The sequence below is a fragment of the Staurois parvus genome, unplaced genomic scaffold, assembly GCF_062004578.1.
Source record: "Staurois parvus isolate SC_StPar_1 unplaced genomic scaffold, SC_StPar_1.0 ptg000479l, whole genome shotgun sequence".
NCBI classification, from domain to species: Eukaryota; Metazoa; Chordata; class Amphibia; order Anura; family Ranidae; genus Staurois; species Staurois parvus.
The window spans coordinates 883,519-899,458 of NW_028318275.1; the positions used below are offsets into that span (position 1 = coordinate 883,519).

The following is a 15,940-nucleotide window of genomic DNA, read 5'->3' on the forward strand; positions in this document are numbered from 1 at the left end:
GGACAGTTCTTTCAAATTAGGGACAGTTGGCAGCTATGATGTGTGTGTGGTCATTGGTTTGAATCCCAACCATGTCATCAACTGCCTGGAGTTTGCATGTTCTCCCTGTGCCTGCGAGGGTTTTCTCCCACACTCCAAAGACATGCTGGTAGGTTAATTGGCTCCTGTCAAAAAAACAAATTTGGCCCTAGTATGTGTATGTATGAATGTGAGTTAGGGACCTTAGATTATAATCTCCTTGTGGGTTAGGGACTGATGTAAATATAAAATATATGTAAAGAGCTGCGTGAATTGACAGCACTATATTAACACCTATAATAAATAATAATAATATATATATGTATATATATATATATATATATATATATATATATATATAGTTCATTCATAAAGTATTCAGAACCACTGTCAATTTTGTTATGTTGCAGCCTGATACTACAATTGTTTAAAGTCATTTTCTGCCTCATTAATCTACACTCAGTACACCATACTGATAAAACATAAGCAGAATTTTAGAAACTTCTGTAAATTTGTTAAAAATCAAAAAACTGAAATATCACATTGGCATAAGTATTCATTCCCTTTGCAGCAACACCTGAAATTTATCTCAGGTGCCTCCCATTTCTTTTGATCGTTGCTGAGATGTTTCTACAACTTGATTGAAGTCCACCTGTGGTATATTAAGTTAATTGGACATGATATGGAAAGGCATACACCTCTCTATAAAAGGCCACTCAGCTGACAATGCATACTGTCTCAGGAAAAAAAAAGCCATGAGGTCAAAGAAACTGCCTGCAAAGCTCAGAGACAGGATTATTGCAAGCCTCAGATCTTGGAAAGGCTGCAAAAAAATGCCTGCTGCACTGAATGTTCCCATGAGCACAGTGACCTCCATAATCCTCAAATGAAAGAAGTTTGGCACAATCAGGGCTCTTCCAAGAGCTGTTTGCCAGGCAAAACTGAACAATCAGGGAAGTAGGGCCTTAGTAAGAGAGATGACCAAGAACCCAATGGCCACTCTGCCTCTACAGATCCTATGTGGAGATGGGACATATTTCCAGAAGGACAACCATCACTGCAGCTCTCCACTGATCTGGGCTTTCTAGCAGAGTGGCTAGACTGAGGCCTCTCCTCAACACACACGAAAGTCCACATGGAGTTCGCAGCTAAGTACTGGCTGGCTGGATTGTGGATGGTGTATATCTATCACCTAACTTTTTCACCTATCCAGGGTTGATGACCAGTATGAAGAAAACAAATGTGGTGTTTTCTGAAAAACTCAGTATGCCCAGTTTTGGGTCATGGAACCCAGAAGCTTTGTAGGGCCTTCATTCCTAGGTCTGCATTTTACCTAGTAGCCAAACCTCCTTATTTTTCTCAGCTGTTCAGCGGCTTTTATAAATGCGGGCTGCCTGAATTTTTTTCTTGCTGCCTGTTTCTTTTCTTTCTCCCATTTAGGGGCATCTTATTGATCAGTATCTGACCAGAGTTTGGTTAGTGGCTTGGACAATCAAATGTTTGTTTATGCCTTGGACTTATCGTACAAAGCCCTTTTGCATTGACTGTCTGCGTCTGGGGGTGTACGTTCCTACACATGCCTGTGTTTACAGCCATTATGCTTCATAGGCAGCTGTACACAAAACCTGTTGCCCCTAGGCAGGAAAACATACCCAAATTTTACATTTTGAGTGAGGCCAGGGGCGGACTGACAACTCATGGCACCCCCGGGCAATAGGGGATCATGGGGTCCCTGTGTCCTTGCCCAAACTCAAAAAAGCCTATGAAAAAGGTACCAAGGGCATCTCATGGGGCCCCCTACTGACCCCAGGCCGTCGGGCAGTGCCCAAGTTTCCAAATGGTCACTCCGCCCCTGAGTGAGGCATAAAAGTGCAGGGGAACTCTGCTTGTATTGTTGCTGGGGGTCCCTGTCTCACCATGGTTAGAAGAAAATTATAGGAGGATGAGAACTCTTCCCTCACTCTGCTCCCATCATGATCTGTGTTCCCCTATTACACTGTTGTCTACAGAATCTCCAAATGAAGGAGTTGACCTACCACACTGGTTTTTTGATGTGTGTGGAAGCCCCAACACCTGAAAAGAAAACAACATAGCTAAGATTAGAACATGACAATTCCAAGTTGATAGTGTCCCCCTAGAGGGAATTTAAAGTGATTCTTGTGTTCATATTTAGGACCAAATAATAAAATGGAGCTCCAGGCTCCTTTTCAAAACTTGACCTTTTTATTCTTAGCTGTTCTGTTGAAAAAAAGCCTGTTTATTATCTTAATAGGCCAATGTCAAATTTACAGTCATAACTAAGGGCAGCACAGTGGCTAAGTGGTTAGCACTTCCACTTGACAGCACTAGGGTTGTTGATTTGAATTCCAATCATGGTACTACCTGTGAGAACAAAGGACATCCGATCAGCTGAACTCCAAATAATCCACTTTATTGAACTAAGATAAAACCAATACAGACAGTGGAAATACAGTGGGAGACTGGCAGTTAAACGCGTTTCACGCTAAAGATAGCGCTTATTCATCATGATACTACCTGCCTGGAGTTTGCATGTTCTCCCTGTGCCTGTGTAGGCGCCTCCAGGTACTAAGATTTCCTCCCACACTCCAAAGACATGCTGGTAGGTTAATTGGCTCCTGTCTAAATTGGCCCTAGTATGTGTATGTATGAATGTGAGTTAGGGACCTTAGATTATAAGCTTCTTAAAGACGGGGACTTATGTGAATATACAAAATATATGTAAAGTGTAGCGTCAATTGTTGGTGCTATAGAAATACCCATAATAAATAAATATCGTAGCTGAATGTGTCAGAGCAGTAATACATCCATCTCTCCCTGTCTGCTCTGTTCAGGTAGGGCCCTAGGAAGTTTCAAACAGAGAGCATCTGAAGGCAAACAGATACTACTGTGTGTTCTCTCTTTAGGGATCCCCATAATACTCTGGGGTGGGATAAGCAAAATTTGATCAGTTTTATTTTTCTGAAATTTCACCAAAAATCAGGAAATTGCTGCAAAATATAGCTGTTTTGGGGCAACAAATTTGAGTTTTTAGATGACACCTTTAAATATTTAGTTGACTATGAGCTTTAAACTGCTCCCAAAGGATACAGAATTTACTTTCCCGAACCTGATTTTGTGACAAAAAAGACTCCTTGTTAGCCTTATTTCTTTACCTTTTTTTCTCAGAATCAAAAAGCAGACAGCAAAATAAAAGCTAAAATAGAAAATGCAAGATGACAGTACAGAAATAACGGTCAAATACACAAAGGGAAAAAAAAATATATGGACCACTATACTGATCTAAATAAATCCCCACCCCAAAAAATCCTGTAAATAAAGACAATGCCACCTTAGCAGCGTAATAGCTAAAATTGAGTCTCCAAATAGGTAGTTTTGCAGTGAAACCAATTTTGCATAAATCGATCCACTCATCCCCAGTGCTGGTATGCCAGTGCCATGGGTGTATTCTCAAATGGGTGGTCTTAAATGCTTATTTGTAGAATAAAGATAATATAAAAGTGTAAAAGCATGCTTTTAAAAACATTAAAATAAAAATCATAATCGTTTCCCTTTTATAAGGAAAGGTATTGCTGGCCTGGACAAAATGCTAGTGACTTAGAAAGCATTGAAGCTAAAGCATCAGCATTGCAGCCAAGGTACAAGCAATCTCAAAGGGAGAGTTCAGCAATGGTAGCCTCATTGATTCTCACATGACAGACTGCCTTTACATTACTTAAAGTGTAACTCCACTTTTGTTGAGAAAACAATTCCGCTCTGGGTAATCTATGTACATTGCAGGGATTTTAACAGACGTTGTTGCAGAGTCCTACCTTGCATTATTCTGATGAAATAGCTGTATGTCTGTGTCCATGTGCAGAGTGAATCTGTATGGGATAGATTTTATAATTATCGATCAGCTGCTGCAGCTGCAGAAATTGGCAGGGTCTGCATCCCTTTAGACGTGATTTCCCTTTGGGAGTACTGTATCTCACCCAAAATTAAATTTTTGCTGTAGGGGATGCCAAAAATCTAACTTGTAGTGCAGATGTCTGGGAAAATCAGGAAGCCAATAGTTCAAGCAGGAAATTACATTTTTAGGGGACATTCTGTACACCATCTGTGTACAGAAGGCCTCCAGGTTGCCGTATTGCATTGCATTTTACAGAATATTATAGTGCTGCAGATTGAAAAGGAAAGGTCATTTTTAATAACATTCAATTATAATATGGCTTGAATTGTATACGCTCTATTTTTTTTTCTTATTTGCTAATTTTTTTTTTCGCTCCACAAGACACACTTTTTTCCCCAAAAAAATTGGGGAAAAATGTCTGTGCGTTTTATGGAGCGACCGGCCCAGTATTCCCCTGGTCTCCATGTTAGAATACCGGGCCGGCCACTCGGCTCTTCTGTGCAGCAGAACCTGCTGCTCGGTCCTACCCATCCCTCGGCCCAGCGGTGTCATCTTCTCTCCCTGGCACCGGCATCTTCAGTGTGGGCATCTGATAGCTTGCAGCTTCACAGCCAGGTGCCCACTGCGCATGTGCGAGAAGTGCTGTGCTTTGTGAATGGCGCCTTTGTCTTTTGGGCCCTGTCACATGTCCCAGAAGGCTACGGGGAGGGAGGACAACTTCTGCTTCCGATCGCCTAGGTGATCGCAGCGGAAGTGGGAGAGGGTACCTGTCAAATTCGGGTACCTTCCCCCCCCCCACTTCCCAAAGGTCCGCAGTCTCTGGTCATCTCCTGTACTATGTCGGCAGTCTCTGGTCATCTCCTGTACTATGTCCGCAGTCTCTGGTCATCTCCTGTACTGTGTCCGCAGTCTCTGGTCATCTCCTGTACTGTGTCCGCAGTCTCTGGTCATCTCCTGTACTGTGTCCGCAGTCTCTGGTCATCTCCTGTACTGTGTCCGCAGTCTCTGGTCATCTCCTGTACTGTGTCCTCAGTCTCTGGTCATCTCCTGTACTGTGTCCGCAGTCTCTGGTCATCTCCTGTACTGTGTCCGCAGTCTCTGGTCATCTCCTGTACTATGTCCGCAGTATCTGGTCATCTCCTGTACTGTGTCCGCAGTCTCTGGTCATCTCCTGTACTGTGTCCGCAGTCTCTGGTCATCTCCTGTACTGTGTCCGCAGTCTCTGGTCATCTCCTGTACTATGTCCGCAGTCTCTGGTCATCTCCTGTACTGTGTCCGCAGTCTCTGGTCATCTCCTGTACTGTGTCCGCAGTCTCTGGTCATCTCCTGTATTATGTCCGCAGTCTCTGGTCATCTCCTGTACTATGTCCGCAGTCTCTGGTCATCTCCTGTACTATGTCTGCAGTCTCTGGCCATCTCCTGTACTATGTCTGCAGTCTCTGGTCATCTCCTGTACTATGTCCGCAGTCTCTGGTCATCTCCTGTACTATGTCTGCAGTCTCTGGCCATCTCCTGTACTATGTCTGCAGTCTCTGGTCATCTCCTGTACTATGTCGGCAGTCTCTGGTCATCTCCTGTACTATATCCGCAGTCTCTAGTCATCCCCTGTAGTATGTCCGCAGTCTCTGGTCATCTCCTGTACCATGTCCGCAGTCTCTGGTCATCTCCTGTAGTACATATGCAGTCTCTGGTCATCTCCTGTACTATGTCTGCAGTCTCTGGTCATCTCCTGTACTATGTCTGCAGTCTCTGGTTATCTCCTGTAGTATGTCTGCAGTCTCTGGTTATCTCCTGTAGTATGTCTGCAGTCTCTGGTCATCTCTTTTAGTATGTCTGCAGTCTCTGGTCATCTCCTGTAATATATCCGCAGTCTCTGGTCATCTCCTGTAGTACATATGCAGTCTCTGGTAATCTGCTGTAGTACATATGCAGTCTCTGGTCATCTCCTGTAATATATCCGCAGTCTGTGGTCATCTCCTGTACTGTGTCTGCAGTCTCTGGTCATCTCCTGTAATATGTCTGCAGTCTCTGGTCATCTCCTGTAGTATGTCTGCAGTCTCTGGTCATCTCCTGTAATATGTCTGCAGTCTCTGGTCATCTCCTGTAATAAGTCCGCAGTCTCTGGTCATCTCCTGTAGTACATCTGCAGTCTCTGGTCATCTCCTGTACTCTGTCTGCAGTCTCTGGTCATCTCTTGTAGTGTGTCCGCAGTCTCTGGTCATCTCCTGTACTATGTCTGCAGTCTCTGGTCATCTCCTGTAGTACATCTGCAGTCTCTGGTCATGTCCTGTATTATATCTGCAGTCTCTGGGCATCTCCTGTACTATGTCTGCAGTCTCTGGGCATCTCCTATACTATGTCTGCAGTCCATTGGTTCAGAATACTTTTTTTCTTGTTTTCCTCCTCTAAAAACTAGATACGTCTTACGGTGCATCTTATGGAGCGAAACGTACGGTAATTATTTAGCCACTAGATTATTTGTAATTACATTCTGCTACAATACAGATCTCCTACTGTTTGTTCATCAAGTGCAAGTTATTAAAGATACACATTAGTATGTTACAAGTCTATGCTCAATGCAGTGGAGCATGTTTTTCTCTATATAGCGTATGTGCTACATTATTTTGTTAGCAATCAAAAATGTATTTGATCAGATTCATTTATTTGAATAGTTAAACCAGACAAAATTTGAAAATACTTTGTCGTCTTGAATGATCATGATATCTGTGGAAGAAACTGCAGCTCTTGAGAATGGAAGGAGCAACAGCTAAGTGCATGTACTGTAGGTCTGCAATTTCAAGTACTAAACTAGAAAAGCTACAATTTCTGGGGAAATTGTGTGAAGTGTTCTTGCCTCCACCAGTAGTCTACAACTGGAGTGGGCGGAGTAACTGGGTGGAGTGGCTTGAGTAACTGTTGTGTGGTTGGAGTGGCTGGAGTAACTATTGTGTGGTTGGAGTGGCTGGAGTAACTATTGTGTGGTTGGAGTGGCTGGAGTAACTATTGTGTGGTTGGAGTGGCTGGAGTAACTATTGTGTGGGTGGAGTGGCTTGAGTAACTATTGTGTGGGTGGAGTGGCTGGAGTAACTGGGAAAAGGTTGGACTGGGCAGAGTAACTTTATGGAGTGGGCAGAGTAACTGTGTGGAGTGTTTGGAGTGAGTAATGATAGTAAACATTACACTAACCAATTGATTGATCAAATTTAAAAAGTGCACATGGCAAGCTTGATAGAGTGAGAAATGCATTTAAATTTTTAATTATTTATATAGCACATTTAGCTTTTGTCACTCTGCTGCCTGCTCACACACCTGGGTTCCTATGGCAACTCACTCTACAGCAAGGGAAGAGCGGTTAAAAACAAACTGCTCTCACTTGCTCACTTCACTGTCTGTTGCCATCTTCAAATGGTTGTAGTTTATAAATTATAAATCCTACACCAAAGAGCTTTATATTGTGAGAATCACAAGACCCAGACCTACATTTTGATGCATAGTATGTCTCTGAAATATTAATAATGAAGGCATAGTCACAGTTAAGAAATTGCCCTTCAAATTTGAGGTGGCTAGAGTGGAGTTTCAATGAATGTCAATAGTCGGCGTGAGTTGCAAACAAATGGTCATATTGTAAAAACTATCAGGACTATGGCTTAGCTGTGAACATTTTTAGTGGCAGCAGGGAAAGCTGAACGTTTTGATATAAGATGTGTGTAGGTGGGCTTGAAAATGAGGGAGTGATGGCAGTTTAGAAATCATGTCCTGATTTTTCAGCTCACACTCTAGCTTTTGTCAGCTCCCACTCTAGTTTTGAACATTCCACCATTCATTCCTATGGGACCAATTTCACCACAAAAACGCAGATATTTCGTGAACCAGTCGACAAAACGTTCCACAAAGTAATAGCACACCAATCGGGAACAATCCGCACGTTTCGTTATATTACTGTCTATGTAGTGTAAAAACTGTGGGAGGAGTTAGGGTGGTAAATTTGGCTATAATAATAAGAATATATATGTGAGATAACAGTAAGTGGTCGCCATGCAAGAACACTAACTAGCAAAGTACAGTATGTATGCAATATAATTCAGATTTCCATTCAGCCAATGTACTCAGACAACAACTCTGTACTGCCACCTGTTGATCATTGCTGTTATTGATGTAAAATAATTTTGTTGATTCTTGTGAATGCTAATAATAGTGATAATAATGTATTAATATTATTCTTGCTTCTAAAATGACAATAGCAGTTGCACTGTAAATTTTACAAAAGATGAGTAGACATTACAAATGAAAAACTAAAACACTAGCCTAGATTAGCTGTCCTAAGCCTGTAAACACAGCCAGATAATATGTTAAATTTATGTTCAACAGCTTGCTTTTGGAAGCCTGCTCTGTGTGAGAAAATGTATCATCAGATTAACAAGCAAGAATTTCTTTAAAAGATATACTTCTAAATTTGGGAATTGTGCCGTGACAGTATATTATTTAATGTTGTTTTTTTTTCCAGCTGATAGGCCTCCTGATCTTGTGCATTGGAATCTATGCAGAGAGCGAGAGAAGGAAACACCAGACTTTGGAAGGGATCTTCCTGGCACCGGCCATCATCCTCCTACTTCTGGGCATCCTGATGTTCGTGGTCTCATTTATCGGAATGGTCGGATCCTTAAGGGACAACTTGTTGCTTCTTAAAGCTGTAAGTCACAAGGACAGATTTTAGCAGATTTTCTCTTGTGTCATTTAGTTTCACATTAGAAATAGATTACCTTTTGAAAATGCAGAGAAATTGATAGAAAGGAGTTGCAGGGCCAATGTAGTTGTTTTGACTACTGTTGCTATTGCTTTAGTGGAAAGAGTAAGTAAAAGAGTCACCCTATATCTTGTGGTTAGAAAGTATTTAGAGAAACGGTTTACCCTCTTCCTGTCCAGACACTTCTACCCCCTTCCTGTCCAGGCCAATTTTCAGTTTTCAGTACTATCACACTTTGAATGCCAATTGCGCGGTCATGCAACACTGTACCCATATGAACTTTTTAGCATTTTTTTTGAGACAGATAAAACTTTATTTTGGTAGTATTTATTCACCACTGGGATTTTTATTTTTTCTTTGCTATATAAATGAAAAAGTCCTAAAAAATTTTTTAAAAAGTGTTTTTATTATAAAGTTTTGCAAATAAATAATCTTTCTTCATAAATCTTGGCCAAAATGTATTCAGTTATCTTTTTAGTAAAAAAAAAAATAACCCAAATTAGTTTATAACCAAAAAGTATAATTTTTCAAAAAATTTTTTACATTTTTATTTTTTTTTATATTATTTATGGCTTTTTTTTTTTTTTTTTTAACATACTCTCACCCTAGCAGTACAGTGTCACCATAGTGACACTGTACTACTTGTGGGGGGTGATGAAGATTTTTTTTTTTTTTTTTTTTACACTGATTGCTGTTACACCCATAAAGGCTGTAAAAGCAATCATTTCTCCTTCTCTCTGGCTGCATTCTTGCAGCCATTGAGAAATACCGTGAGAGCTGTGATAGGTCACAGCTTGTTACATGGTACAAGGCTGTTGTAAATAGCCTTGCACCATGTGATCTCTGTGATCATTCACAGATTTCACACATAGTAAGCAATGATGTCAGAAGTGATCACATGATCGGGACCTCACACAGAGATCCTGTACAACGATCGGATCGGATCGGGGTGCTGTGCGCTCCCAGGCAGCACGCACAAGCAGGGAATCGGGGAGGACTTTTATAAACGGCCACCCGCCCCTGTACTGCTCCGGACCGGGAAGTGGTTAAAGAGACCCTGTAACCAACTTAAACATTTGAAAAATCAAGTATTAAGTAAGTATGCTTACTTGCAGCATTTTTCCTTTTCAGAAATTATTTTTCATTCATTTGCCTTTCAAACTTGCTAGAAAATGTAACTAGGTAAAACCCTAGCACAGCCCCCTTCCTCCTGGCACGTCATAGCCTCTCTTCTTCTAGGATTTGAAATTACTTTCTGTGCTGGACCAGCTCCTCTACCCCACTTGCCTAACCACATAACCTTTTATGTATCAGCCAGGGGAGATGCAAAGGGTAATACCATACAGTGTCACTTGAGTGACAGCTCAAGTCTGCTGGGTCTTCTGACTTCACATCAAAAAGAAGGGGGGGCAGCAGCAATCTCAGGGCTTTTGGATATCTATTCAAGGGAAGCTTTTACAGCAGATAACATATCTTAATGGATGAACCCATTTCATCTGAATGGGGCAATTTTGTTCAAATTAATGGTCTAGCAACTGGGTCCCTTTAAAACAGTAGTAAACCATCCAATTAAAAAAAAAAAAAAGAGTCCCCCACAGGTCTAAGCCGTAATGTGCTAGTATCCACTGCATGCTAGCATATTATGATGCACTTACCTGCACTCGGAGCCCTCCAGCACAGCACTGTCATGGATCCCCAGGCTCTTTTAACTTCACCTGGTCTTCCTTCTGAGCTTGCGGGCTCAAGCTGTTTGAATGGCGGGGACCGCAATGACGTGGTTCCAGGGAGGTTGCGACACAGCCCCATTCACTTGAATAGGTTGAATTATGTGCCAGTACCTGCCAAATGCAACATGCTGTTTAATTTTTTTTAGCTGAGTGGCATGATTGGGGGGGGGGGGGGGGGTCTGTAAGACCACAACTCTACCACCTGCTTTTTAATGTGCCCCTGCAGTGACCTGTGTTTATCCACTGCAGAAAAATGAGTTCTTAAGGTTATGGCAGTCATGGCGGGATTTTGGTGTTGAAAAGAACTGAACATAAAGTGATGCACAAACACCTACCTGTCCTCTAACCTTGCTTTATTCTATAGCCTACTGCAGTGTTGATACCCCTCAATGTCCTGCTCATTGTTGGCCATGCTTGCACAGTTAGTCTGCTTTTGAAGATATTTCCTGAGATATGAGCAAACGCAAAGGAATACTTTGCTTGCAGAATGTTAACATTTTAAGAGGCTGTAACTGTGAGATTCAGGCAAGTGTGCATCTGCAACACTGCATCAATGCAGGCAATGTTGGGTGGAAGATCAGTCCAGTCCCATTTCCTATGACACTACAACAACCTATTTAAAGTGTTTCTAAAGGTACAAGGCTTTTTACCTAATGCATTCTATGCTTTATTCTATGCTTTAAGGTAAAAAACCTTCTGCATGCTGCTCCCCCTCCCCAGGCCCCCTAAATGGCTTAATGGCTCCGGCTGCTGTCAATCACAGCCAGAGAGAGCAGGGGTGGGGCTGAGCCATGGGGGCACTCAGCAGGGGGGTGGAGCCAGGAATGTCTGCAGGGGAGTCCAGAAGTGGTGGACCAGGGCTGCTCTGTGCAAAACCATTACACAGAGCAGGTAAGTATGACATGTTTGTTATTTTTTTTTAATTGCCTTAAGAATCACTTTAACAAAAGAATCACATCTTTCAGACATTTATTGTACTCAATGGACAGTTTGAGTACAAAATAATTATTTTAATTTAAAAAAAGAGTGATTGGATGGTGAAAATATTATTTAAACTGGACAAAATCAATTGGACCTGATCTGTAAAGGTAAAAATCTATGATTCACGTATCACTTTGTGTGTGGCTAGCATAACCTTAACCGAATTCCTAACTCTAACTTTAACCTCTAAATAACTAAGCCCACCCTAGTGCCAAATTCATCCTTGTTCGGGCAGTTACTGGTAATGCAGCACTTTGTCCCTGTCTCCAAATTGTTCTCCTGCACTGTCTTCTTGTCGCATGCTCTTCCAACGAAGACTGCAAGTAGCAGTACTGATGCACATTGCACAGGCATGGGTTATTATGTTTTCAACATTAGGAAACTTGCCCTGAGAAATGTCATACAGCCATAATTTTAAAGCATGTAGACAGAACATGGCTGCAAAGAGAATTCAGGAGATCAGTAGCACTAAGGTTCAACAAAGGATGAAAACGATAAAAACAGCATTTTTTTTTGTTAAACAAAAAAAGGCAATTGTTTAGTGCTTGGTGATCTAAATGTCACTCAGTGTAGGTTCACACCTATGCAGGTTGTGTTTGATGCGTTTCTGCATTGCATTTTGCGTTGCGTCTTGTGTTTTTGCACTTGCATTTTTGATGCGTGTTTTGCATGTTTTTTTCTCTTGTTGCTAGGCAGATTTTAAACACATCAAAAATGCGGCAAAAACGTATAAAAAAATGCAGCAAAAACTCAATACATGTTTTTTTTGCAGTTTTCCCACTGAAATCTATAGAACCAAAAACGCAATGTTTTGCATTCAAAAAAAGTCCCTGACCCTTTCAAAAAATGCACAGGGTGAGAACGCGGAGATGTAAACCTGTACCATAGGAAATCATGTTAAATGGACTGTACTGCGTTTCTGCAAAACACTGCAGAAAACTCTTATTTGTGAACCTAGGGTAAGGGTTTACTTCTACTTTACCCCCGGTTCACATCTATGTGGCTGTGCGGGCCACGTTTTGCACGGGCACGAGAGCCCATTCATTTGAATGGACTCCCGTGCCCATGACATGCAGGCAAAGAAGTTGCTGCACTTCTTTGGAAAACACAGCCCACATGGGAACCTCGGTTCCCAGTACGGTTGCATTTTCCAGTGCGGGCGGCGTGCCATTAGAACTAATGGCACCAGCCCATGGGTCCACAGTTCTCTGTGCGGGTGGTGGTGCTTCATGGATTTTAGTGTGGATCCGCAGCAGCACCACCCGCACAGATGTGAACCTAGGGTTAAGCATTCAAGTTAATAGGATATTGTGCAGCTCTCTGAAGATATTTTCACTGAAGAACATTTGGATCAGGAAGAGCAGTGAAATCATGTATGCATGCAAAATCTATGGTAAGTTTATTCAATTCCAATAAAAGGTTCAGTACACCAGGATTTGCTCATTCAAGCAAAGAGCTGCGTCCAATCAGCAAGCTGGGGGTATATTATTGTACACAGTGGAGTGGAGTGCTGCAGTGGAGTTTGAGGACCTGGCTGTGCTATCTAGCAGGGTTTCATGGATCACTAGACCAGCTGAACATATAACAAATTCTGCAGTTGCAAACACAATGTGCTATTTCATGTATTTAAGCAAAAAAAAAAAAAAAAGCACAGAGGTCATACTGGGCTTTTTTTTAATAGAGTATCGTAAATCCTGTAAAAAAATTGTATTTGACATTTCACATTTTGTTATAAATATTTACAAGCTGAAATTACACATTGATTGCTAACTGTGGAACCTTTCCAAAAAAATATTCTAATAAAATTGCCAAAGGAGAGAAAGGAGTAGTATTATAAACAGATGACATTTCTAGGTGTGACTGTGTGAAAACGTGTCTTGTACACTTTAGTAAGTCCTGTACACATGTACTGTAAGTCCTGTACACATGTACTGTAAGTCCTGTACACATGTACTGTAGGTCCTGTAAGCCAAAATCAAAATATAGAATATATGAGAGGTAATACAATCGCTGTTTCTGATTACCTGGAAATGATCAATTATTCATGGTCTAACCTTGTGCTTGGCTGATAGCGAGCCAATGAAGTGCTTCCCCCTCCAGGGTATTTGCATTTGTTTTTTTTTCAGCACTGGGTTTTCATGTTTGCATAATGTTATTTCTTAGGGGATTACATCTAAAGGAAATAAGCATGGTTTTGTTTAAGGAATGAGGTTATTTAATGTTAAAATCACAAACGGCTAATGCATTATACAACACTACAGCTTCTTATCATAAATAAAGCCTAAATGTAATGTTTTAGTTGTTATTTTGTTGCAGTATGATGTGCCTGTATCCATTATTCACAGCAGGAGATAGAATGTGTAGTTATGTCCCCCTGAACCTCTTTGAAGATCCTCTTCGGGTCTACGCGGACGACTGACTTTAGAGTAGACTACAGATGCTTCCGTCAGTATATATTTTATTCCTAGAAGTGGGTTTTATTCTTAAGGAGTTGCAACAAATTATTTTACATACATTTGTTTAAGGCTCTTTTTGATCAAATGGGTGCAAACTGGGAAGAGGGCAAATATTTACTGAACCGCATTGGTATTTGTCAAATAAATGACGGTAAAGCCTCCAACTTTTAAATTGTTTTCCGCCTCTGTATTTTTTTTTTTAATTTAAATATTTATTAGTTTTCAGATACAAAAAATTACATATTTCCTTCATATTCTCATAAAACATACAAAACTAATATTTTCTTTCTTATTTCCCATCCTATATATATTTCCCACCCCCACCCAACTAAATTCGCTTCTTTCCGCCTCTGTATTGTCAGTTTTTGCTTCACTTATGGGAAATCCACTTGCTCAAATAGTAGCTGAAGTACTGAAAAACGAATTCCTTTAGTTTCTGTCTTTTAAAAGTTGTCATGGTTGTTTTAGGCATGAATTGTAGATACTTGTAGCTTTACCTATTGTATAACACCTAAAAAGTCACCACACCTAAACATTTACAGCTCCTTTTTGGTCTGACATTACTACAATTATTTCAGCTAATTTTGACCTCCCTAACGTGTGTACACCCAAATGGTGCCTACTGGGTGTATTTGATGATAATGACATTACTACTGGGTCTTTGGTTACTACTATATTATGTTAGGAAAACAATTGCTTTATATTGTATACACTCTAAACCACTACATATTGGCTTATGGAAACAACCGATCAATCAGAACCGCTCTACAAATTAACATGAGACAACAAGGTGCCCTGGGAAGTTCTGTAAAATTTGGGGACCCTGGATAGATACCCAAGACACTAGTGATTCTCTCCAGTGTTTAATTCCTGATTCTATACTATAATCCAGTGTTTCTCAACCTTTTTTCAGTCAAGGCACCCTTTAAAACTATGGACACTGCCGAGGCACCCTTTTAAAATTATGGACAGTCTTGAGGCACTAAAACTAACCAGATAGCGCACAATTCCCGCACAAGGGCCCTTTGATAACGTGCTCGTCCGCACGAAACGTGTCAGTGTGGAGCCTAGCCGGTGACGTCACGCCGTCCGAGCCATTTTTGAATCTGTACTATCTGCCAAATGTGAGTGCTCATCTGCTTATATTGAAATCAATAAAGGATCTTAAAATTACTACACTATCAGAGTTTCTGTTGGGGCCCGTTGTACCACGAGCCCCCTCTTTCAAGGTGGATCTTCTTAGCCCGATGTGTACGATCTTGGGGTGATTCCCCGACTGGTATCTGAGAGCCCATTATACATGGGTGAGGGCCCCCTGCTGGATGGAAGAAGTACCGCAGTTGGTAAAGATGAGATGCTGATCACCTGCCGAGCTGTTCGTTCTGCCGGATGATCCTCAGGTCTTGTTCTTCCCAGTTCCAGAGTACCAGGAGTGGTCTGATTACTTAAATGCACTGAATTGTGCGCTATCTGGTTAGTGCATATTATATAGACACCTTTGAGCACGGGAACCACTGATACTTCACCTGTATTTGGATGTCCACTATCACAACGTGGGATGCATCGACATTGATTATTGATCACTTTATACACTTATTTCTGTTATGTCATTGGACTGTATTTCCATCTACTATTATTCCTAAATGACACGATTTGTTACACTAGTCATTATTCTATACATTTAGTGCTGCATTTTTATATATGTTACATATTACTACAGGCCGGGCGGGAAGTGGTTAAAAGGGCTCAGTTGGGTTTTAACCACATGCCTTCCAGAAGATTTACCCCCCTTCCTGACCAGGCTATTTTTTGCGATACGACGCTGCATTACCTTAACTGACAATTACGCAGTCATGCAATGCTGTACAGAAATTAAATTTATGTCATTTTTTTCCCACACATAGAGCTGTCTTTTGGTGGTATTTGATCGTCTCTGATTTTTTGTTTTTTTGAACAAAAAAAAGACTGACAATTTTGAAAAAAAAAACACCCAATATTTTTTACTTTTTGCTGTAGAACATATCCAATGAAAAAATAAAAAAAAATCTAATTTCTTCGAAAAATTTAGGCCAGATTGTATTCTGCTACATGTCTTTGTTAAAAA

At 41.0% G+C, this 15,940-nt stretch overlaps 1 protein-coding gene across 1 annotated transcript in view; it reads left to right on the plus strand.

Annotated features, from left to right (window-relative positions):
* Positions 1 to 15,940, plus strand: part of LOC149452321 (tetraspanin-15-like) — a 216,357-nt gene that overhangs the window by 107,300 nt on the left and 93,117 nt on the right. The window contains exon 2 of the mRNA XM_089689499.1: positions 8,433 to 8,618. Coding sequence (XP_089545625.1) covers positions 8,433 to 8,618 — 186 coding nt within the window. The remainder of the gene's footprint in view (positions 1 to 8,432; positions 8,619 to 15,940) is intronic.